General features: G+C 31.9%; 2 protein-coding genes across 2 annotated transcripts in view; one reads left to right on the top strand and one right to left on the bottom strand.

Annotated features, from left to right (window-relative positions):
• Positions 1–485: 485 nt before the first annotated feature.
• LOC149424947 (uncharacterized) lies at positions 486–9,713 on the top strand. Its single transcript, XM_089650868.1, has 4 exons — positions 486–774; positions 3,199–3,291; positions 7,572–7,708; positions 9,049–9,713. The coding sequence occupies exons 1-4, from the start codon at positions 618–620 to the stop codon at positions 9,364–9,366; spliced, it is 705 nt and encodes a 234-aa protein (XP_089506994.1). The 5' UTR covers positions 486–617; the 3' UTR covers positions 9,367–9,713.
• Positions 9,714–15,133: 5,420 nt separating this feature from the next.
• LOC149424946 (uncharacterized) overlaps positions 15,134–26,747 on the bottom strand; it is a 44,388-nt gene continuing 32,774 nt past the window's right edge. Inside the window, exon 3 of the mRNA XM_089650867.1 lies at positions 15,134–16,383. Coding sequence (XP_089506993.1) covers positions 15,646–16,383 — 738 coding nt within the window. The 3' untranslated portion in view covers positions 15,134–15,645. The remainder of the gene's footprint in view (positions 16,384–26,747) is intronic.

Raw genomic sequence — 26,747 nt, 5'->3', positions numbered from 1 at the left:
GTTTATAACTTTAAAATATAATTCTAAAAGCACAAGCGTCTTTCAAGTTAAAAATGTAATTGTTTGATTTTGTTATTTATTGTTATTAAGTTTAATTTGTAGAACTCCATTTTATTATTTTTGTTTTTTATATATTCAATAATATTATTGAATATTATTATTGAACAATATTATTGAATATATAAAAAATAATAAAAAAAAAAATAATAAAAAAGTTTTTTTTTACCTTGAAGAAGCTTATACTATGCGAAACCGTTAAGTCATAATAAATTAAATAAAATAAATTTCAAAGGAATGTGAAAATAATTGCTAAATACCCACGCACAGACTTTGCCACTGTGGATTTTTTGTACAATGTATTAAACTTTCAATAAAAAACGTCGCCTTCTTGTTATTGGCAAATATTTTTATAATAATAATAATTAATTAAAATGTTTCTCTACAGATCTTTAATCTGAACAACTCGTTCTAGTATGTTGTGTAAATGACAAGGACGTTCATAATATGGAAACCGTATTCAGTTTAAGTAACCCACGGCGTTATGTTGCGTTATTATGAGAGCGAAGTTATAGACAGAAAATGTTATAATATTAATACATAAAAATAACCACAAAATCATGGCAGTGCTGAAGATATTGTTTGTATCGTGTGTGATTTTAGTGATCGCGGTTTTAGGAACACCTGTTACTGTTGAAAAACACACAAGTTTTAAAGTTCCTACAAATAAAACGTTCAAAAATAGCACACTCAAAGCCGCAGAAATTACACCTAAAGGTATGTATTTTTCTAATAGACAATTCGACCTGCCAAAGTGAGAAGGTTTCATCTGACACGTCAATAGCATGCGATAATGGGATCTACCAAGAGCTACTTTAAAATTAATTATCGCTTAAATTTATTTAATTGTATTTATAAATTTGTTTTTATTACTCGACCTTTTTAATTTTTTTAAAATAAATTATATTTGATAAATTTATATGGCTCCTTTTTTGTGTAAAATCACCTCAAAAGCGTCTCAATTGTGCCTATTTAATGTGTTTATCACATCATAGTATTAATACATACTACAAGAAGAAAACTTTCTGATATAAAATATTGTTAATTTATTACAAATCTTGGACAAAAATTATTCCTTCTCCTGTTAAAAATGGGACGCGGGCCTACAACCAATGAATTGAAAAATTCCTATCAAATAATAATGAGTCAAAATCAATTTTTTGTGAGGACGGCGGAACACGTGTTCATACAAATACTGATATTGATACTGACATACTGATATTGTAGCATTTCGTCATGGTATCTATTGGGAATGAACAAGTTTTCTCGATATATTCTGAATGACTACTATTTTATCACTTGGGACGCGTGTGATTGCACCAACCTCCGCACATTCTTGAAAGAAAAAACTGATTTTAAAATTTTATTATACCAATGTTGTTTCAGATGGAATCTTGGTATCATAAGGGATTGAAATGTAATTTTTACAAAATAATCATGTGTTATAACTTCGCCCTCTTTCCCATAAATGACGCATGTAACATAGATATGTTGGAATGGAATTCGTAGTGACAGTGAAATTATTTGCCGTTCATATTATGCCTAATGGCATCCAGTTTTAACATAATATACTCGAGATCGAGATTGTTTATGTTATGTGTAATTTCAGTGATCGCGGGTTTTAGGGACACCTCTGCCATGGGTCACCTCATAGGTCACTACCTTTGGTTAGCAGGGGTGCCCGGGTTCATCGGGTGAGGTGTGTTTAGGTTTCGCCTGCCAACCGGCTGCGTGCCAGATCGGGAGAGGCTGGTCTTACTGGTCTTACTGGCTGATCCTACTGGTCTCTCGTCCCATTACCTTACGTCGCAGTGAGAGGGATATATCTGTCCGTCACTCTTAGACACACTAATCCCTAGATTCCTACCAAACCTTCAAACCCTTTACCTTCCCAGAACTTCCCTCTTTGCTTCCATTAAAAAAGACCCTCAACAAAGCATAAAAAAGGTGACATAGCAACGTGTTGCGGGTGCAGCTAGTATATAAATAAAAATGTAAATGTTCGATTGTTCAAAATCTTAAATCTACGAAAGTTCTTCAACGATTGCTTGTGTGGGGTTAATGCAAAACAACGCCCCATTTTTAAAGTTCCCAGTAAGGATACTGTGGAAAATAGTACTCGTACATTAATTTGTGCAAAATATATTAAGGAATACATAATTAACTTTGCAGTATGTAAATACTACGAAGCATATAAATACTTATTACGTAAATACTGATATAGGAGATAAAGTATATGTTACTTATTAATTAAATTTATGTGCTATGGGCCTCACTAATAGACGTGTTTTAAAGTTTACACAACTGTTCAATACAGTAAGGTCGTAATTAATTAATTTGTTAAAAGTTCTGCCTCAATTCAGGTTTGCCTAGTCCAAGTGCGGCAGGTTATGTCCATCTTTAAATAAACTGTGTGTGCTATTTCTTCATAACTGTCTACAATACTGTTCTAAATGCTAATAGATTACTTGTAACCTCTCTCTCTTTCTCATTTAATGAGGATTACTAATTTGATTTCTTATTTTATCATTTAATGAGAATTTCTAATTTGATTTCTTATTTCTCATTTAATGAGCATTGCTAAATTGATTTCTTATTTCGCATTTAATGAGGATTGCTAATATTATATCTCATTTTATTTAATGAGCATTGCTAATTTGATTACTTATTTCTTATTTAATGAGCGTTGCTAATTTGATTTCTTATTTCTCATTTAATAAGCATTGCTAATTTGATAACTTATTTCGTATTTAATGAGCGTTGCTAATTTGATTTCTTATTTCTCATTTAATAAGCATTGCTAATTTGATTTCTTCTTTTCTCATTTAATGAGCATTGCTAATTTGAATTCTTATTTCTCATTTAATGATCATTGCTAATTTGATTTGTTATTTTCTCATAGCATTGCCAAGCATTGCTAATTTAGCAATGTATAAAACAGAAATAGAGGCTATAATTAAAAAAAATGAACTTTCGGTGGTAGGACTGTAATTCAATTTTGAGTCATTATTTTTGTTTGTAAATTGTATAATTATTCCTCGTACTCTTTCTGGTGTCCACCTCCGTAATAAATTTTCCATAAAACAATGATGTTTTGCTTATGTGTGTTTATATTAATGTTTCTCTTACGTTTGATTTTAGTGATCGCGAATTTAAACAGATCTGGTTTTAAATTTCCTACCAACAATACATCAGAAAATAGCACCCCGAAAGCAGAAGAAAATACATCTGAAGGTATGAATACTTGTACTACAGATTTGTTATTGATTTTACTACAAGGTAAAGGCATTATATTGATATTTGTTCTGACCTCTCCCTCATTATCATAATAATTTCATGCATCGAAAAGAGAGGTTGGAACGGAACTTTTAGTGGCACCTTCATAATTAATTTTGTTAAAAATTTACGAATTCCGCTTACCTTTTAATGTATATGAATTATTTAAATAATACAATGTTTCTACTTAACTACTACAAGAAACAACTATTTACGATATGGAAAAAAAATTTAGAGTTTCCATTTATGTAGTTAAAATGAATACATCTAGGCGATGTATCCCGTGTTCCAACGCCATGTTTTCATTACCGTACACGGAGAAAAATGAGTATGGCTGATTTATTAAAATCCTGTTAAAAACGTGATGGTGAGATATTCTAATAAAATATTAGTCCAATTATTATTAGAACACATGTTCATGCTGCTGCACTTTTCCTGATAAATATAATGACGAAATGCGACAGTATTTGAACTTCAACGCATTTGCGTTTTATTAATAGTTTGTTAGGAAATCTGTCAATTGATTCATTACAGGACTGTAGTCCCGTTTTAAACAGGAATACGAATAGTTTGACTAGATTTTTAATAAGTTTAGCAGTATTTTATATTAGTAAGCTTTCTCCGGGTATGACAGTAGAAAATCAATGCAAATACAATTAAATATTAATATGTATAATAAAATTAAATTATACCAACCTAAACTAAGAACCCAATAAATATTAAGGATTTTGTTTTTCAGGTTACTAGTTTGGTTTATTTAAAGTAATAATTTGTGCATATTTAGATTGAAGCGGAATCTCCCCTGATGTAAATAGTTGTCTCTTGTACAAATTAAGTGGAGTATATTTTGAAGTAAGTGGAGTATGGATATTTTATGTTCTAGTTTTGAACACAGGCTTCTCGATATATATTTTTTAAATGAATCTTGGCTGCTCTTACTCATAGATAGTCTATATAAATAAAAATGTTAATGTTCGTTTGTTCAAAATCTTAAATCTACAAAAGTTCTTCACCAATTGCTTTGAAATTTTATATGTGTGTGTTTTTATATACCTATATTGAATAGATGTTACCTGTGATATGAATTTTTGTTTTTTTTTTTTAACTGTGGCATCTATTGGACGTAAAAGCAAAACGCTCTATTGTTTCTCCATCTTCATAGACAGAATGAGCCACAGTAACTCGTGGCGGGGTACAGCTAGAAGTATAACAAATAAACGATGGGAGATATGGCATGAAAGCATGCGTAGATGCGATTTGAAGTAATAGGTACTTTCCTATAATGGTTAGCGACATTTTTATGCAGGCGGTTTCATAAATGGTTCATGGCCCATCTACCTTGTTTTTTAGCGTTTGTGGTCTTACCCATTTGAAGCCGGCCCTCCTCTTTAAATCTTCAGTTAATCTCTTCGGTGGGGGACCCCTGACTCTTTTTCACAGCCAAGGATTGCATACAATGACATTGAAATTATTCCAACGGTCATCTGTTGGTCTTGTTATATGTTTATCGTAGATCCACTGATATTATTATATTAATTAGCATTTAATTATATTATGAAATTGTTTTCGCGGTAGAATGTACCTATCAATGTAACAACAGCTCTTGATTACATACATAATAATACAAACACCATAATTATTATCACGTTACGTTACCTTTCGATTCACTCAAATGTACGTACATGTTTAGTTAAAAGGGAAACACAGGCAGTGGTGCATCGTGGTAAAATCAGAACCCCCTTCCAATTTGATAATACACACAAAAAACAACTGACTCGGCATAATTATTTCCCTCCATTAGTATTCTGAACAAAGAGGAATAGATTTGGTAGTGAGCCCCAGAATTTCTACACTGAAATAAATTCCGCCTTCTAGTATACAGGGTGTATCGGCAAGTACCCGAAAAACTTTAACCAGGTATTCCTTAGCACATTTGGAGTAAAAAATGTTATGGGCACTTTGCTGTCCGGTAACATTTTTTTTCCATTAAAAACAAAAAATAAATAAAAAATCCACACTCTGTCACTGTCATTTGCATTGTTTCTCGTGTTCAACAGCTGTTATTAGCAAGTGTGTCAAAAAGTGTCCTCGCTCTTTCGTACACACTAAATAATAATAGTTAAAAATGAGACGAATGGTGCCGTTCCATTTAGTTGTGATTGTGAAAGCGCGCCAACGTAGGTACGTACGTACATTATTCAACGAAACTCGAACAAAATATTGCCAGACGGGTTTTCAAACTTTGACAAAGGATAAAACATTGGTGATATGTGGAGAAAATATGAATAATAAATTTTTTATTAAAAAAAAAAGTTACCAGACAGCAAAGTGCCCATAACATTTTTTACTCCAAATGTGCCAAGGAATAGCTGGTTAAAGTTTGTCGGGTACGTGCCGATACACCCTGTATATAACATGGTGGAATCCGAATACTTATAAATGCACGAGATTCTGGACAATCAATTGCATTATTTAGAATATTATAGAGAAATAAAAAGTTAGTGAAAAATTTTATGTCGAAAAATTTTAGCTTATTCACATTATTTAAAAAAGTGTTGGAGTTCAACAAAATTGCTGAAATACCCATTTTAAAACTTAGAAAGCGTAAGAATTTATTTCGTTTTCTTTCGATAGCTTGTACATGAACACTGTAAAGTGGTTCTAGACGGGAAAATTGTTATCAAGTTGACTTCTAACAAAGGCAAAATATAACAGTTTAAAACACTAAGGCTAAGTCCAATAGAGCGTAATTTTGTGAATTACAACTGTTGTGGGTCGCGTTATTTACACTACGTTCGGTTCATTGCACAAACCGGACTTTTATATGAAACCGAATGCAGCGTAAATTACGCGACTTAGAACAGTTGCAACTCGCAAAATTACCCTTGTTTTGCTTCAGATTTAATTTTATTGAAAATTATAGTTAACCTAGTTATAAATCCCAACACATGTCATTTTCGCACTTTTTAGGGTTTTCCGTTGTGTGGTTAATAAAAGGGTTTGATAGAAAAGAGATACCTAATTATTTCATTTATGTTAATGTCTTCAGAACATTGTTATCAATGTTGTAATTAAAGACCACTGGTTATTTATTCGGGAAAATCTGACTATTTGACATTATGAGATATTTAAGTAAAGTTTTCTTTCATTGCACCAAATTAACAACAGTTCTTGATATCATCTTGAAGAATATTACAAAAATATTTTTTTTGTATAATTAGAAAAGAAAAATATTTTGAACAAGATTGGTCCAAGGTGTGAACCCTTTGGAATTCCATTTAGAGGAATTATTTTAACAATTTTTTTGTCTACCGGTAAGATTCTTTAAAAGTATTGGTTATAAAATTTTCATAAATAAGTTGTAAAGAGTACATCAAGGTGATATTATGGATTATTTGCATTTAGAGTTTGCTCAGTATTAGGCTTTCAAAGAGTTAAGGTATGGTGTAAAGTGGATTAAAAATAAAATTGATCTGTTATTACAAACATCACTTTTATTAAAAACTTTGAATCAAATAACTAAAATTCCTTTAATAATTCACAAAGTCAATGGTTTCGAAACACCCTTTGTTACATTATTTGATAAATGCTGTTGGGATATTATTCGGTTCCACTGATATGAAACTATCTAGGGATTTAATTTTAAATATTATGTCAGAGACTTGTGGTGCATATGTATAGTGTTAAATATTAATAGTTATTGGAATGGGAAGATTATTTGATTATTTTATCCAAACTTACTAAACGCGGCACATTGTTGTGATTTAATTTTATTTATAATCTTGTTGTGACATGTGTGGTAGAATTACCAAAAAAGATCACAATAGAACTTGGCATGCTGTCAAAAGTTGTAAATTTATTTTGGGAAAAAGTATAAATTTATGAAATTTCACAATATCAAATGCAATATTTTAAATATAGAATATCACCAGTCCAATAGACAGGAACCTGATTTTTCCTTGAAATCTGTGTTATTCATAGATTAAATGTGACCACATATGAAAAATATTGCCTAGTGTAGAATTTTTTAATTTAAAACAACAATGAGACAATTTTTATCTGGATACGTTGCTGAAAAAATATACGTCCTTGTACATCTTGTATTACATGCTGTAGGTATATCAAATCGCGGCCCCTGCGAAGTAGTGATTATGGAGAATATATAATTTTTATTATACAAGACAAATTAATTGAAAATAATCTATCAACATAATAATAGTAAGTATTAATTATTTCAGGCAATATTCCAAGAAGTAATCTACCACCGGTAGTTGTTTCTCAAGGAGTCTGCGGAATCACTCGAAGGCCGCTTATCTACACTGAAAACTTTATTCTGGAAAATGATAAAAAGTCACAAGTATTAGCTACTATGACGGTAAGAATACCATTCATTAATAATGTATGGTTTTATTACCAGCACGTCACTTATTTCCACAAAAAATTATATTGATTTCATAAAAATATTCTTACCTACCTCTGTTTCGTGTGAATTTCTCTGTTTTCTATATTTTATAATGATATCATAAGTAAAGTTGTAAATTCAAATTACCTTAATTAATAATATATATTTTAATAGTTTTTCAAATTCATTCCGAAAAGTTAAAAGTATTTTGTGATGAATATTAGCGTAAGTTTATCAAATTGTTAAACCCCTCCAGCGTTTGAGGGTTATATATGACCAGGGTTGACATTTGTCACATGAGAACGGGTCGCTTCTACGATTCGTTCTTAAGTTCAACAGCTCGGCTGTGGAACGAACTGCCGGCCTCTGTGTTTCTTCCCTCCTACAACATGGGACTCTTCAAGACCCATGTTCACTCCTTCCTCTCCACAAAAAGACCCTCCACACAGCATCCCCAAAGATGACATAGGCCCTGAGGGAAATTATTTTCTTCAGGGCCTCCTGTGTGGAGTTAATATAAAAAAAGGCGTCTATATTTTATAAAAGTATTTTTATCTTTTTTCTATCGTGCGGAAATACTTCTTTTTTTGACTTTAGAAAGAAAAATAATAATTCCTTACAGTTTGTCTCTAATATTTGTATTAAAATCCAAAAAAAATGTATTTAACAAGTGCATGCGAACATCTAACGCATAATCTCCCACCCACGAAGCAGCTGACGATATTTTTTTCAACTCATTATGATGTCAACTATTTATTAAAAGTTAAATTTAAAAATTTAATTTTGGTATCACTTTCGCAACCTCCCAAACCCACACTCAACGCTACTTGTGCAGCTGACGGTCAATTCTCTGATTAGTAAGTAGTACCTACGGGATCAACAATCGATACCGAAATCAGCCACTTACTCTGACTTTTTCATTTGCAACGCTACCTTCCGGACTATAGTGGTGTTTTGAAGTTCTACCACAGCATTTTAGGACGGGTTGTTTCGGAGAACTTGAACAATTCATCAAATTTCAATATCCACTTTCAAGCTCTGTCAAAGACCTTTTCAAGTTCTGTTTTTAGTTCACTTCTGTCAAGCAACTAGCCTATAATGATATAATAACTGAACTTGAATAGGACTTTCACAGAACTTGAAAATGAACGTTTAAATTTGATGAATTGTTCAAATTCTCCTAAAAAACTCGTCCTAAAAGTCTAAGTATTGATGATTTTTTGTTCTTTTTTTAAATTTCTTTTATGGTCATTTATTTATGGTCGAATTTAGTCATGTTATCAAGAAATCAGTATTAATTTACATCTTTTCAGATCGGAATATCTGGAAGTCCAAACATCACTTGCGTCACCGTGATCAGCAAAAGCGTTGATGAGGTTCGCCCGAAGATCCTGAGCGGTGGAGTAGGAAGTAACTTCGTAGAAGTTGGGGTCAAACCAAGCTACGGTAATGGCTTTGACTTCACCGTCAAGTTGTTTGGCAGCTACAACCTTCAGGCAACGGATGTAATAAGCGTCACCAGTCGTACCAACGCTACTGAACCAGCAAGTGCAATAAGTGCAACAGACGCAAATAATACAACGGTCGCAGTGAAAGGAGATGTTCGAAGAAGTGTTAAAGGATTTTATTAATGAATTGATCGAGTTCTAGATGGAAATGGACCTTCTCCCATTTCTAATTTCATGACTGCTGGACTGTAATAATTCAATTGAACTGGTGTAAAGAGATATAACAATTGATAGATATTCGAGGTTTAGAGTACAGGCCTGGTCAGTGCTGTAACAAAGTATACTTCACTGTTTAAAATAGTCTAATAACTCTGTTTATTTAATATGCTTGCGGTAAAATAACACCCAAATCAGCTGTAACAACGAGTATCAATAAAAACAATCGTCGGCATTTGCAAACTGTCATTGCTCGAAGGCACTGACTTGATCACATGACAATTGGAAATTCGTCACACGCCAAGGTCTGTACTGTAGTCGGCCTTGTAGATACTAATTAATGGATCGACGTTTCAGTTATATTTTTAATTTCAAGTGGTTTAGGGCTTGAAATAATTTATTTTTTTAAATTTTGAATACCTCAAAACATTACGTGTTATGGCGACTATTTTCACAAATAATCATAACTGAGGAGAAGAATTACTCACATCTGTAATTTAGAATCGAATGTTTCCAAAATATTTCCAAAATGGCTATCTTACGAGAAGTGGCGACGATTTTAGGCTTCCGAAAACAAATTTATCGGGAACACAAAATAATATTTATTTCCCGTAAAGGTTTAAAAATGTTCCCTAAAACTTTAAATATAAAGGAAGCTAAAAGTCTAACAATTTTTCTCACTGTTGGGAAGTCTAAATTTTAGTAAATAGGTAATATTATAATTTTGTTATAGTAGGTTGAGAAAATGTTTAATACTAAATTAAAAATGTTAATTTCATAACAAAATAAAATATATAAAAAGTGTGAGTAAAGAAAAAAACGTGTCAAGGGATTAATCATTTGTGTAGTATTTGAATGAATTTTTACATGTTTATTGAACAGAAGAATAGGTTTGTAAAGACTACATAATTTTCAATAATTTTACTACGATCATAAGAATTGTGGAAATTATCGATAAATATGATCATTTTTACCTAAACGTTCACTCAACGACAAATATTTTTGCCAAAGAAAACAAAATTGATAATGCCTTGCTAATAAAAAAAATACTAACAACTGTTAAACGGTGTTTGTATTAAACACTGTACAATTTATAATTCGACTTATTACTATTAAAAAATTTAACTGGCTGCATGAGATCTGATCACGTAGCCCTTTGGCAGACTCACGCGTGCGTGTGATGTGCCATCCGAATGTTTTTATTAATAATTTCTATTATAATGACAAATCCCCTATTATATTAGTATCAATCATTATATTTGCTATTATAGGTGTTATTTTTCGTCTGTTTTAATCCATTATTAATGTCACAGTTTGTTTGTAGTTTCATGTTGCCTGAAAAGAGAGGTTATTTCGTACATATAATTTTTATCGTGTGAATTTAATAAGTCTTCCATGATGGTGATGTTTCTTAATAAAATAAATGATTTCTGCTTATGTATGAAAAAAAAATTAAAAGAAAATTCATAAAATATTGCACTTTTTAAATATGAAAATATATTTCGATCACAAAAAACTGAAACGTAATTTTATTTAGTTTCTTATTTATTTTTTATTTTTACGACACCTTCAAAATGAAGAAAAATATAAAATATTTAAAATAGCTTGGAAAAGTTATGAATTTTAGTGGGAAATTATTATTATTTCAAGTTTATACAACAGATAAACAACCCCCATTGAATGGATAAGCAACGTACCTATATATATTTCTATGAACTATTTTACGTTTCAATTAGTAAGGTTTTCACATGCGCGGTCGTTTATTAGTTGGATAAAATATTCGCCACGATTTTTAGTAAGACCGGTGTCTAAATGATTTTATGATTTTTCTTTCTGTTTTGTGAATAAAATTTAGATTTTACGTTCAGGAAGGCATAAACTCATAGTATTTATGCATTTCAAGGATAAGTTAATGCTTTTGTATCATTCTGTACACAAATAGTTACCATTTTTCAATATTAGTAATAAAAAGAAACTATGTCTAAAAATATACGAGAGAAATTTTATTCAAAAAACATTACTAGGCGATTTTCATGAAAGCTACCGAATATAGCGAAACTACTGCCATCTATCGAAAAAAGTTCTCGTTGGTTTCAATGCTTGCTTGTGAAATGACTTGAATACCTATCCCGCTACTGTTGTGTCTTATTATATTCGAGCTATTTAGGTCCATGTTATATTCAATTTCAATCAAACCAAACCACCATAATTTATTTGAAATACGAAACATAGATGTCACTACAACTCTAGAAAAATATTTGTTTGGTGTTCATATTAAAAAAAACCTATTAATATTGTCATATTAAAGTAGTAAATTTTACTAGGCACTATTGATAAAAAATTGGAGAAAATTGACAGAAAAGATAGATACTATAACAATATTATACAGGATGCTGAGGGACGTACCCGACGAACTTTAAACGAGCCATTCCTTTACTTATTTGTAGTAAAACTTTTACCTAAATGATATTTTGACTTCCGGTGGTTTTAATTTGGTTTATAAGATATAAAAAAGAATCCAAATAAAAAACTTTCACATTTCGTCAGTGGTCATTAAGCCTGGTAACCACGCAACACCCCACCCCGACCCTAACTGCCCAAAGGCGGATATAATCGATGGTATATATCGATGGCAGGTATCCAATGTTTTCAGGTCAAAAATAAACGACCAGATACCAAAATATAATCAAATAATCTCAAGAATCACAGGTTTGAATTCTTGTACAAATACCTATCAGAAATATTATACAGGGTTTTCCAATAAAAGGTGTTATTTTCAATAGCCCGCTATTTCAGTAGATGTTACTTTTGAAGCTGTCATTTTTTGACATTTGACAAGTAAAAACTACGCCATTAAAAAATGGAACGATACACGCTTCGATTGGGTCCTTGAAATGCGTGAAAATGATCCGGAATTCCATCGAAAAATCATCTTGAGTGATGAGGCCCATTTCCACCTCGGTGATTAATGTTTTTTTATGGCCGGAATTGGATGGTATTGATCTGGACAACGTTTACTTTCAACAAGACGGCGCTACGTGCCACACAAGCAAAGAAACCATTGATCTTTTACGATTGAATATCAAAATAATACCTCTTATTGGAAAACCCTTTAGTATGTATGTAACTACGTAAAAGGTAGGTAAGTAAAATAACACAATGACAAATTTTCTTTACCCATATCCACCTTGGGTATATTTTCGTTCTTACTCCCTTTTTCATTTTAATTAATTTTTGACATTAGTTTCACACAGGAGGCCTTGGGAAGGAAACATATATGAGGGGTGAGTAGGAATCTGGGGGTTCTTTTGACTTTTGAAATATTATATTGGCATTCAGAGCTCCGGCCTTTCTCAAAAAGGCCCCTTTCTCTTTCATAATGAATTATAATAACGGTTGGTAGAAAAATATGTAATTTAGGTTTGATTTTGAGAATTATTTGAAAGGAAACATATGGGGAGATTTATCTTTACTAAGGATCTGTTTGGGTTTCTTATGTTTGGTACATACGTTTTCATCGTACCTACCTGGAAAGGCAATTATTAGACGAGTTCTGATGGGTGGAAATGTTTCCGCGAGACTTCCTTCAGGGACACCGGCTCTTAGCGATCTCACGGTGGAGAAACTTCCATCTAGTTTGATTCTAGATTTACGGTCTTTAATAAAATTAGCTATGAGTTGAGTCGTTGAGAAAAGGATACCGAGGAGGAACATTTTATAAATGAGACCTTTGTACCAGACTATATCGAATGCTTTGCAGAGGGTCAGTGTGTCCAGGAGTGACGCACGTGTGAATTACAGGAATTGAACCCGCAACCACCAGGTTCAAAGCTATTTGCGTAGATCACTACATTATGGAAGCCACTTGGAACAGACGAGACGGATGCATTTCAACTCTCAGTTTTTACGTAATAGAGTAGCGCGAAATCAAAGGATATTATGATTGTAGGTTTTGTGAAACTAAAAGTATTATTTATAAAGTATTCACCTCAAGATCATTTGTTGCCAAATTTTATCTTTCGTTGATAGACGTCCGAAATATACCTTTCGAATGAACACCATCAGTAGATATTTCATGTAATGTAGGTACTTATTATAACTTCTACATTTTAACCTACAAACATTCCAAAATCTGTCAGAAATTTAAACAAAAATTTCAAATACAGAATGAAATTAATATTTATTTATTTTTTATTTATTTATTTGTTAAGACATACACAGTACAATTAGATATAATTAGATATTTTTAGTTATTACATAGTTGTAGTACCTATTACGTATGTCCATAAAATATCATTACGTAATTTCGCCTGAGATTTTATAAAAGGAAGGAAGTGTGTGGATAATAATAAAAATAATAAATAATAAATGAATTGAAAACAAGAATTATAATAAGTTCACGAATTGTAATTGACTGTTAATAAATAGGAGTTTTGAAAAATGATGTAAAAATATTTTTGAAATATGTCATGCTAAGAAATTTAATAAGTTAGTTTTGTATGTTAGAAAGGAATCATGAAAGATGTCTAAATGTAGTAATTTTTCGTAATGGGTGTATGTTGTGATTGCGCGAGTAATAACTGAATTGTTTGCTGCATTGGTATTGTTGGCTTCAATATGAAATAGTGTAGTGTGCCTGGTACGCCTCGTTGGAACATTTAAACCAATGACGGATAGCAATTCAGGACTATCTATTTTATTATTTAGCAGATTATGTAGAAACAACAGGTCTGACAATGTGCGTCTTTTTTGTAAAGTTAACATATCATTTGTAGTATTGTTGTATTTCTTGAGTAAATGTTTTGAAAATTTATTCTGTATACTTTCTACTAAATCTATGTATACCTTATATTGAGGATTCCATATATAATACTCGTGATATAATTTTTTGATTATATGTCAGTCAACAATCAGTTTTAAAAATGCCACTTAAATAGAGTTCTTCTAGAGTTCATTGAATCAGAATTAGAGTAGGATATCTGGGAAAAAAATACGATTTGTATAAATATATATTGTACTTACTTTAATACCAATTTAAGTGAATTTCATAAACTGCGTTGAAGTTTTGTACATTATGTGTTTTTCCTACTAGGTGTATGAAAAAAGAATGTTGCATACATCTAAATAAAGATTAAAAAACAAAAAAATAGTATTTTTGATAATTATGCAAATATCGACGGCCTCCGTGGTCGAGGGGTAAGGCTCTCGACTAGCAAGCCGAAGGTCGCAGGTTCGAATTCCGGCGTGGGCAAGAACATTTTATTTCATGAATTTGTGGTATGTCACAATTTATTAAATTAAAAAATAATATTTAATATACTTGTCCAGGTTCCAGAGTGGAATATACTCTCAGCATCACCCTGGTGTAAGACCACCATACAGAATTGCAACGTCCTCTAAAGAAAAATAGTCTAATGTAAAAAATATTTTTTGTAATAATTATGTATGGCTTAAGTCCATGTTATCCATGCACTTTATTCTTCAAGTCGAGCTCATGTTGCAACATAATGTTTTTTATTAAACATTGGAATATGTTTCATCATGTCGTGCTCTTGAAACTAAAATGTAATTTGAATCGTAAACTCTTTCATGCTATTGAACTTGAATTAATTTGTCAATGCCAAATGTTGTGTAATGTGCATGGTAATGTTTTATTATGGCAAGCTGTGGAAAAACCATATTGATGTATACATGATAACTAAAAACATGATAATTTTTTTTTTTGTATATTTTATAAATAATTTGTACAAATATTCTTTCATCACACGCATGAAATTTAATCGAAATAATACAAATACATTGAATAATCTATCTTAAATAGGCACCTTAAGATCAATTTCAAATGGATAATAATAGTTCTTTATTAATGTCGATGTAATTATTATTTACTGAATACCTTAACTAATAAATATGTTGCGGGTATTTTAATGGTTCATAAAATTAATTATTCTGGTTTGTAAGAGTAATTTAGAAGTTGTTCTTCTATATGAGAGAAGGGCGTAGGCAAGCGGATTACATGAAGTACATGAAGGTATTTGACTAAATGCACTGACTTCACTTGCATTCTTGAGTCCTCGAGGCTAACAAGATGTAAACTTGTGGTACTAAGCTATCAGCGATAAATAATAATTGCGTAATCCAATAACTTCAGCCATATTTGATTTTATCCAATAATCAGATCACTATTTCACAATCTCAATTTAATACTTGCAGCAGTTGCAAAACCGATAGTGAAAATACGACACGTTAACTGGACTTCTTATCACTGTCGTATTTTAATCCGCCCACGGGCAGTGGGGGCGGGGGCACGTCTGGAATGGCAGAATTCTTGTTGGCGTTGTTCTTGATGTTCAGCTCCGGAGGCGGCTGTTGCTGATCTGCTGGTCTCTGAGTCTGTTCCTTCGGAGGAGAAGGATTCTGTGCTTGGCTCGGGTCTTGATCTGCCGGCGCGGGCTCAGGACCCAGAGGAGGCAGCTGGGGCATGCCTTGAAGAGGCCCCCCCCAAGGCTGTTCCGGCCCGGACCACTGCGGTCCCGATTGCTCTCCACTCGTGGGGAAGTTGTTGTAGAACGGGGAGGGAAGCAGGTAAGGGTTGTACAGATTGGGGGCGAACGCTGGCTGGTAGTAAGGGCTATACGGATTTCCATAAGGGCTGCCGTAGGGGAGAAGTACTCCACCGTAAGGGTCTGAGTAGTACGGATTATAAGGGCTGTAAGGATCAAACTGATATGTCACTTTAGGTGGAGTGTACTTCTGCACGGGGACCAGACTGGGGGGAAGGCCGTGTTCATTCAGTTTCAATGGATTCTCCGACGCCGGGGAGTTAGCGGGGGAGCCTTCACCAACTTTTACATCTTTGTTGGGGGGAGACACGTCGGCTTTAGGTGTTTCTATGTTTTTCGGCGATGGTTCCTGTCTGAAGTCTTTTTCTTGGCTATTTGGTCCATATCCACCTGCTTCCAGAGTTTGTCCAATTGAAGTAGGCTGAAACAGAAAAAAAATGTCAACATAATTTTCTCTAACATTTCCTGATTACTCTACAAGTATCTTCATATCTTTACCCAAAAGCAATGGACAGATTATTTTATGAATGCAGTTGTGTTCCTAACTTTATATTATAAACTGTCGATTGCATAATATAAATTACACATATAATAAATTTACCATATGTCTATGATAATGAAAGTGTAACAGCGTAAACTTTGTTTTTAATTTGAAATTAACGTGGTTTAATTTGATTTTTATTATGGAATTTATATTTTATTCCAATTATTTATTTATTATGTACCTACAAATATATTTATATTATATTTGAGGCACTGCTGAAACTATTTGTCATGGCAATTTTTGTCGATATTGTCAAAACAAATATTAGTACGTGATTAGCTAATTAGTTAGTGATTTATTAACAAATAAATGTTGTATTGCTATTTTATCTATATAACTTTAAATAATTCAGTATTTTAAGTAAAACACGAATGTTCATGTTAAAGACTCTGGTAGCTATTTACATATTAAAAACAACTTATAGGACGGGTTTCACAGAATTTGATAAATTTATCAAAATATCAAAGTAAAAATTTAAGTTCTGTAGGTAATTATATCATCATGGACCGGTTGTTTTAAAATACTTGGATAGTAACAGAACTTGAGTAGAATTTTCACAGAACTTGAATTTTAACTTTGAAATATGATGAATTGTTTTAATTCTATGAAACAATCCGTCCTATGTCGAAATATTCATATTCCGTTCTGTAAATACGGTTATCTCAAGAAATCTTTTTTTTTTGCATAAGTTGAATATAATTTAGTTTTCAGGAGGTGAAATAATAATTATGCTCCATCCTTTGTGGGTAAATACTACCACGACGGAATTTCAGGTTTCAGTGCCTAAATGAAGCCATTTCAAACAGGTTAAGACTTGTAGACTTTGTAATTAAGACGTTCTGTTGTATTTGTCTGTAAATTGGCAAATAGTAATTACTTATCCTGTCCAACTCCAGAGTGCCTACGCGAGTCGCTTGACATTGAAATCTTGTCTCGTTGAGGATTAGGACCGAGAGTGATTTGTCTCCGATACTTGACAGATATAGAGCTGCTTGGAGACATGGTCCGACTTGAACAGACATGGGCAGGCATGGGCAGAAATGGATGGACGTAGATAGACATGGGAACTGCTTGTCCTGCCCACAATATCCGCTGGGGTTACCTCGTACCTGCTCCACCTTGACTTATTTCTTATTACAAGAACCACTATCAATTATTGAAACTACCACGACCGGTCGAGAAACGTAATTTAATCAATAATTATTATTCATCATTGGCACTTAATAGTGACGGAGAAAATACATAATGAACAAATATAACAATATCTAATCTATAAAACAGAAATCTGTTTGGTAAGTTTTTAGATTATCACGGCCAAAAGCATTTTTGTTGTTTGTTTTTCATCTTTGGATCTACCGGATCTGCCCTGATGATGGACACTGCAACGCTGTCCGAAACGTCGGCTAAAGAAGGAGTTAGCGCAACACGGCATAACACCCCAAAAACAAACAACAAAAAAGAAATCTGTTTGTCTGTTCCTAACAGAAAAGGACACGTATTCTCCATATGTTCTGAATGACTAATATTTGAACAGGAAATTGGTATGCTATCATTTTTTTAACACAATCATTTTTCTCCATGTACCACCACTATCGTAGCAGCGGCGACCGTTATTATACTTGACCTAAGCATGATTTTTGACTATCATATAACTTTTATCTCTAACAGGGCTATGAAAATTTTAGGTTTTATAGTAAGGATTTCCAACGATTAAAATAAATATTCACAGATTCAAATTTCTTTAATAATCACACTAAGATCATTAAAAATCCAACGCAAATTTTGTATTTATTTCATACTTAGAATCAATATATTATGATTATTTTATTAGATTCATTGAAATTGTTGAAATTGAACCAGACGAGTTAAGTGAAATTTTTTTGATCTATCATTTTTATATAAAATTGTAAATTATCAGTTGGACAGCCCTGATATATTAATGTTGATTCACTTTCATGTTCCTACCATATATCAAGGTTCCCTAGTGTGTACGAGTATTATTGTGACAATTATTCCACGGTCTCAGGCTAAAATTGTGATATAAATAGATTACAAAAGACAGAAGTACAAATCTGTATTAATTAAACACTTTAGCAGTACGTATTTTAACGAGGTCACTGCAAAACAGGTTTTTTGTTTTTGTTTTTTTTTGTCTTCTTTACGGCTTTCAATAACTTTGTTTTATTTAAGTAGATAAAACAGGCATGATACTCAATAAATTAAATAGATGGTTATTTCAATAAATAGTAATAACGAATATGATAACAATAACAAAAATAATTAGCTAAATACGCTAAAGCTAACTTCGAAGGGTGATCCACACGATAGTACAAGTGAAAATGAAATGACTTTTAAGAAAATTAAACGTTTTAAGGTAGTTTTTAGGTAAAAAAGTTGAATTATTTGTGTGAAAAAATAAAATTTCTTCTATGGAAAAATATTTCTGTACAAAAAAAGTTGTAATTTCGAAAAAAGTTATTTTTCTTTTTTACTTCTAACACCATACTCCCGAAGTTAGTGCACTTTTCCCCCGGATACCCTGTATGTCCAAACACAATTTATTATTCTGACTTGTGCTGATGAGACACTGAACTCAACACAGTGACAATTCAACACACTTTTAAAAAGTGATATAAAGTCATTGTCATTAGAAACGATGAAAAAAAATTTTAAACCTAACCTAACCTAACCTACTTAACCCAGTTAACAAAGTTTTTTTTCATCACTTTCCATGACTTTAAAGATGTGATGAATTATCATTTTGATGATTTATCCGGTCACCATCTGTAATAGTATATTTATGATGTTTTTATTGGTGATCTTACATTATTCATGTAAGATTTACACTTTCTTACAATTATTGTTACTAGAGTGAATTATATTTTGAATGTACATTATAAATATTTAATAATATATTTTGTTGATTCTGACCACTGAAGAGATAACCCTTAGAAGTGAGATCTGACATCGATTTGAAATAAAACTGATGTAGCTAATTTACACAAGACATGTCAATGACTAGTAACCTTAGCTCCACATAGGATGTCCTGAGGGAAATAATTCACCTCAGGCCTATGTAATCTTTAGGGATGCTGTGTGGATGGTATTTTTAGGAAAGAAGGATAGGAAGTTCTTTGAATAAAATGCCTCTTCATAATATCAGATTGATATGATTAATGGTAAGACATTTTTAAACTGTTTAAATATGTTATTGAAAATGTCTATTTCATAGAGCAATGTTTGGTGTTTCTCAATGTTCGCTTCTTTGTGTAAAAGGCTTTCATATTGAAAATGTCTGTAATTGGCACTTCTACCGTTAATTCTAAATAAATAAATAAATAATTTAGCAACCGAAATTATATTGTTTACAACAATGAAATGCTTTAGTATTTTTAAAGAATCTTATCAATACGTCTTGTCGGTCATCGTAAAGAGATGAATAACTGTAAATATTATTAATTTGTGCTTTGCCCTGTCCGATACATTTTTCATATTATATTTGAAATAATCATTAGGTAGTTCGCTGCGTGATACGCCTCTACTAGTTGTGTGGCACGAGGCGTAGTACTAACATTCGTTATTTTTATTGCTTTATTAGCTAATAATAGGGACAGGTTAACAGCCATTATAATGTTTTTATTCGTGAAGCTAATAATAATGTTGTGTTTAAGATTTAGCAGTTATACGGCGTTAATTAAATAGACATTAATAAAATAGTGTTCAAGGTGATGCCAGACACGACCAATTTGTTTAAATCTTCTGGGAAATATGAATCCTATATTACAAAAATATTGTATTTAAGGCGACACAAGACACTAATAACGGGGTTTTGCTCAAGGCTCACATTTTAATATATTCCGACAAATTCATAACTATAATGTCTTTTGTTCAAACCTGTACCGACGGATTTAAGATATTTATATTTAAGGTTAGTAAAAATAGTACCATAACATCAAAATGCTTTAGGTAAAATAAAATTGATAAAACGATTTTCAACTATTAGAGAATTAATAATTATTTTCTAGTCCATGAACCAATGACTTCCCGAGGTATTCAGAGTAAAACATCTGTGATTTTGGTAAGTTTTTAGATTCTCAGGGCCAAAAGCATTTTTGTTGTTTGTTTTTGGGGTGTTATGCCGTGTTGCGCTAACTCCTTCTTTAAAGAAGGAGTTAGCGCAACACGGCATAACACCCCAAAAACAAACAAACAACAAAAATCTGTGATTTTAGTTATATTTTATAATAAAAAGATCAATTTTCTTTGCCTGATAGGGAAAATTCGACCGTAGGTCCTTCCAATAAGCCGGGCCGCGTGCTGAATATTTTTATACACGCCTTCTTCACTTACGTCGTTATGATTCCTACTTTATTTTATGGTTTTGTGTCGTCCTAAATGCTTTCAGCATCTTTCTTTGCGAAACCTCAAGCGAAAAAGGTTTCCAGTTTTATTCAAATCAATTCCAGTTTATTTTTGCACTGTAGCTGGAATTGAACACTTAAAATCTTCACTTGTAGTCTTTTGTTTGGAGCAATGTTAATTAAAACTCAATTTTCACAATAGGAAAAATATGAAAGCAACATTCATTAGCTTACATTAGATGTAATTAAATTAAAAATAAATCCCCTTAGCGCTGCTACATTCTTAAAATGTGTCAAATGATAAATTGGCAGATTGAAAAAAGATTATTTTCAAGTCCTTTGTTTTTTAAAACAATATTAACGGCACGATTAAGTTGTACAAAAAGAAACATGAAATTAATTGAAAAGGTTATACTGATTTTATGTTGATGTTTTTGTGAAATATTGTATCAAGGGCGTTTTATAAAGCTATACAACTAAATAAAAGGGTCAGTTGTTTCACGGAATTTGAAAAATTCGTGAATTTAAAAGTAAATATTCTGGTTCTGTGAGTTTTATTTAAGTTCCCTTATTATTCCACTATGAACTAGTTTTTTCACAGTAGTTGAGTATTAACTAATAATAAGTTTTGTTCTATAACATCCTAGTATTTATGTATAGGTTAAAAAATAAAATTTTACCTGATAAAAAAGTGTTAGTATAAATAGTACAGTTCATGGCTATCCTACGAGAAGCTGCAAAAATTTTATGTTTCCTAAGACAAATTTATCGGCAAGACAAAACTATATTTATTATAAAGGTTTTAAAATGTTTATTGAACTCCCCGTTAATGTCTAGGAAGCTGAAAGTCTTTAATAGATTTTCGTGCATTATGTCTCGATGTTGTGAAGTCCAAATAATGGTACGTAGGTAATAGAATATTATTGTAGTAGTTTTAGAATAGTTAGATATAAAAGAAAAAACTAGAAATAAAATTGTGAAATTTGATGGCTAAATAAAATATATTATTTAAAATAAAAACTTTTACATAACTTGAATACTATCTTGGAATTTAATGGGTTTTTTAAAGAGCCGCTACGGAAATGACTTTGCATCGACCTGTAAACTTCAGACAAACAATCATGAGAAAATGTCTTATTGACTTTACTTTCGAAAGATTTGCTGCTTTGAAAGTTAACATATGCCATAAATAAGTTTTGTTTCCACAATTTCTCAACTAGGGAGGTATTAACTAACATTGGGAAACTATAAAGATTGCATTACAGTATTATTAGTACCTATGCACTTATTGTCATTATTATCATATAAAAATATTGTTAATTACATAAAATAAAGAATTTTGATAATGCTTGTTACCTTACCTACTATGCTTTGCGAATGTTGACCAGTTATGAAAAACATTTTTTTTTCGTTGGAATTAAAAATGCGTTGTCAGTTATTCGCAACATTTATTATTTAATAAAAAAATGTTGATAATAGGTAGGTATCTACTGCAACAAAAAGAGTATGTGCCCATGGCGTAGATTTCAAAATCCCAAACACCTCCAATAACAAATTTTACAAAAAATCAATATATAAATAAGTGTTTATCTCTGGATAACATAGCTTGCACTGTCCATGTATTAATATAACGTACCACAAGACTAATAATTTAATCATTAATTTTAATCTTTAGATTAACCAGTTTTTTCTTAACCCTTTCAAACCTTGTTAAAAAATGTGTATTTTACGCCCTTTAAAAACTTTACGTTATTTCAGAACAATTTTTTTTTCAAAAACTTCCAATTGTTATCAAACATCAAATATGACCTACTAGCTGGCCTAATACAGTTTTTGTATTATTTTGATTACTCATATTTGATAAAATTATTAACCTCAACACAGTTTTGTCCTTTCCATTATAATTGAAACAATTATTCAATGTTAAAAAACAATAAACTGCCAGTTTTAATTCAGTTCTGAAAGGGTTAAATGTGTGTATTCTATTTTCAGACTATCGGGAAGGAGATTGTATATATTTCTATTATATTTATATTTATTTTACCACTGTCAGTCTTAACTGAATTTGTGTATAATTTATTATTTTGTGTTGTGTAGTGTCCAAGTAGTTGTGATATTTTATATAGTCGTTTTGAATAAGTGATTTATGTATTTCCCCATATTTTTATTATATAAATTAGACGGTTTATATTTCTATTGGAGAATTTAGACGGGATTGGGTTAAACTAAAGCTTAATCCCCTCTTAGCCAGTGTTTTCGTTGTAAGTGTGGTTGTCGGAAAATATCCCGCAGTCCAGTAATTAATTGAAAAATATGAGCCAAGTGTAATGCAATACAATGCACGCCACGGCTAGAAACTAATGCAGCGAATGATTTTGGGTCACCGTTCACAAAAGCACGGCGGCGTGGCAACACCGTATGGCAGCGTGGCGTACGTAATTTTGTCGCCAGGGAAAATTCCACATTTCCGTGGACCTTTTCCAACAAACTGCACGCTAGCTCAAATATTATTTTACTCGTGAATTGAAAAAAATAATTTCCAGCGACAAAGTTTCGTGTCGTTTTTTTTTTACTATCTAACAATTTATGTTTTCTGTCTTTCATAAATGGTATTTTATTTTCTGTGTACAGCAGTGTCATCCAATTTACGTGACTATGGGTCTACAATATAAATAATCTTCCCGTATATTCATGCAGTAATTGCAGTTTTGCTAGTAGAAATTTGTATCAGTGAGCTAAATAATTTCAGGAACAACTTTTTCTTTTAAATTATTTTAAATGGTTATACCCATCAATGTAACATATCATTAAAGAAAAAGATAATGCTAATAATCCTAAACGAAAAATGAAATAAAAAAAACAGCAAATAAAAAGACAACTAGCAATCGAACCCAGGATCTCTTTTCTTACTGGGACAGGCGTTGTAAACCACTCGATTATTGAGACCTATTAACTAAATATTTTTTTAAATTTAGAAATAGCAATATCATAATGCAATTAATTTTTCCCATATTTTTGGCAGCTACCTTTTTCAATTAATTACTAATGAAATTGGTTTGTAACCTAGATAGTGTCATAATATAGGTCTGCCGTTATATGTAAATAATAATTTTATTTATTAATTAACAATCTACTATGCACTTTGTCAATCTTTGATATAGTATTGTATCAAAGCATGGGGAGGAGCAAACGCTGCCGCCATTGATCCTAATTGAATCTAAAGCTCAGAAACTTATAATAAAGATTATCCTCAAACTACCAATCACAAGCAACTCGGATGAAATCTTCAGGAAAATCTGTATTATGGACATTAGACAACTTTATGCCAAAAACATACTAGCATACCTCTTCAAACACAAAACTACTTTTGAAAATGTCCAAACTGCTCGTGATACTATAACCAAAGGATATAATCTCTTACAAATCCCTTTCGCTAAAACAACTTTTGGCCAGAGAAATTTTAGATATTTTGCAACCACTAGCCATTAGACTGAACGAATCTTTTTTGAAATACAAAACAGACATCAAGTCTTGGATCATCAGCCAAGACAGATCCAAGATCAAAAATTTTATAAAAATCCCCTTATAAGTATGTACTAGATGCTGATCAACCAATTTATCATTTATTATTATTTTTTTTTATCATTTTCACATTGTAATTTAATGTAATGAAATATTATATGTATCAAATAATATGAAAACACTAATTTATGTATGTTATACGTCTGTCTCGACACAGGTTTATCCTAGCGAGACTAACATCGAAAATCTGTAAAAAAAAATGATAATTATAAATATTAAAATAATATAATTATTACATATCTGCCCTGATGATGGACACTATAATGGTGTCCGAAAAGTTGGCTAAGGAAGGAGGTAACGTAAAACAATATAATACTCCAAAAATAAATCACTAAAGGCGTAATATTTTTACAAGTGTATGAAAAGTTGACATACAAGATCCAAATCCTTATTTAAATCCAATAACGCCCTAATTGTAACCTGTAACTTGCAATCTTTTCTCAAATATACCAATAATCCATTACTCAGAAGTAAATATAAAATACCCCTAAGTGAAATTTTACTTTTTAAAATTTTGCACTCCACTAAATTAACGAATTTAAAAAATACCAAATGGTGTTCAAATAAAATATAAACCGTTTATATATTGATATATATTAACACGTTGGGAGGTCTAACTGCAATTGAATTAATTACAAGATATTTAAAACTGTGTGGGCGTTAAACGTATCTGTAAATACGATACGATATCCGACAGTTAGTGATATGGTTTTTTATTGCATAAAATCAACACTTTAAAGATATAAAATACACAAAGCAATTTGAATAACGACCAAAGGTGTAACTAAGAAGATATTACCAGAGTAAATAAATACATTTTACTAAGGTTATATTTAAGACCCTTCTTAAGGCGATGCCATAGGTAGTAATGCAAAATCATGTGTTTTTGGTTTGAAAATTTGGTCTCCTAGAAATGTTTCAGATGCTTTAATTAAATACTGAGAGTAGAATACATCTTGGCCTTGGAAACGATCGAGTATTTTTTATATTAGTCTTTTTATAAGCCAAGAAAAAATAATGTAAAGTTCAAAATCTCCTACTCACGAACCCATTTTCGGTTATGATTTTATTGTATAATGCGGCAAATTAAGTTATTTAGAAAAAGATCGAGTAAAAATTAAATATTTATGCCTGAACATCCACAAAATAAAATAAAAGGCACTTTTTGGCCATGTTTTTTTCTTGCATAAATCAAAACAGGCGGATGGTGTTAAGCGCGAATTTAAACCTTATCGCCATCTACGTAAGGGTTGTTATTGATAGCGGCCCAATTTAAAATATTACATGACGTAGCCTTAACAACAGCATGTAGCGATTCTCATATTAAGAAATGCGACGGTGATATTTATTTAAAATAATGGCGCTACTGTGCGGTGACAAAACGTGAGACCGCTGGGCCCTATTATTATAATTGTTAATCGTATGAGCACGAAATTTCGTCCTTTGAGAGGCAGCCTTCCGAGATGATTGGGTCACGTAGGATATATATGCACATTGAACCTGATAGGCAGAACAAACCAAAAAAATAACTTTAGACTTAGCAGATTTCCAAGGGTTGAAAGTTCTATGCGACAAGTAATGGTTGTATAAGTTCGGTTTTCACAAAACTATGGAAATAAAAAGCTTGGAATTTTTTTTTCACTAACCCCACACTGATAAAAATAATTTCCCCCAAGTGAATCTGTCATCTTTAGGCATGCTGCGTGGAGGGTTTATTTTTTACGGAAGGGAAGGAGAGGAAGTCCCGGAAGGAAAAATGCATGAGGGTTAGGTAAGAATCTAGGAGTTAATTTAGGAGTGACGGACGTATGATCTATCCTTTCCGCTGCAGTGCAAGGCGTTGGGTTAAGAGAGATCAGTTCAAGAGGTCAAAGGGTCTCCCCAAACCAACCTCTCCCGATCCGGCACGCCACGTAGCTAGTGTGTAGGCGCATCTTGAACACCCCTCACTGATGAACCCGGTAACCCCTGCTAAGTCGCCAAACGTGAACCACTTGGGGGTTATCCAATAAATGGTTCTCGGGGCAGCGGTACCCAAATCTGCCTCCCAAATTGTGATTGGATTGTGGACTTTCTTTTTAAGGCTCCATATAAAGAAGAAAAAGATCAGAGCGGTGCCCCGTCAAGGCAAGAGTCCTGGGTTCGAGTCCTAGATGTGACCGAATACTTTTCTGATTTTTCTGTTTCAGATTTTCGTTTAGAAATCGCTAATATTGTCTTCAATAATGAAATATTACAATTTGAGGTTTTACTCAATAAAGTTATTCCAAAAATAAATAAAAAGAAAAAGGTCGTTTG

Source organism: Hesperophylax consimilis, chromosome 3 (genome assembly GCF_061612785.1).
Source record: "Hesperophylax consimilis isolate HC1 chromosome 3, BYU_Hcon_1.0, whole genome shotgun sequence".
NCBI classification, from domain to species: Eukaryota; Metazoa; Arthropoda; class Insecta; order Trichoptera; family Limnephilidae; genus Hesperophylax; species Hesperophylax consimilis.
This window is presented reverse-complemented; position numbering and strand designations above follow the sequence as displayed.

Excerpts from the sequence above, each read along its gene's own strand:
- LOC149424947 (XM_089650868.1), top strand. The coding sequence starts at position 618 with ATGGCAGTGCTGAAGATATTGTTTGTATCGTGTGTGATTTTAGTGATC. Across the intron at positions 3,292-7,571 it reads AGAAGAAAATACATCTGAAG|GCAATATTCCAAGAAGTAAT; the intron begins GTATGAATACTT and ends TAATTATTTCAG. Across the intron at positions 7,709-9,048 it reads AAGTATTAGCTACTATGACG|ATCGGAATATCTGGAAGTCC; the intron begins GTAAGAATACCA and ends ACATCTTTTCAG.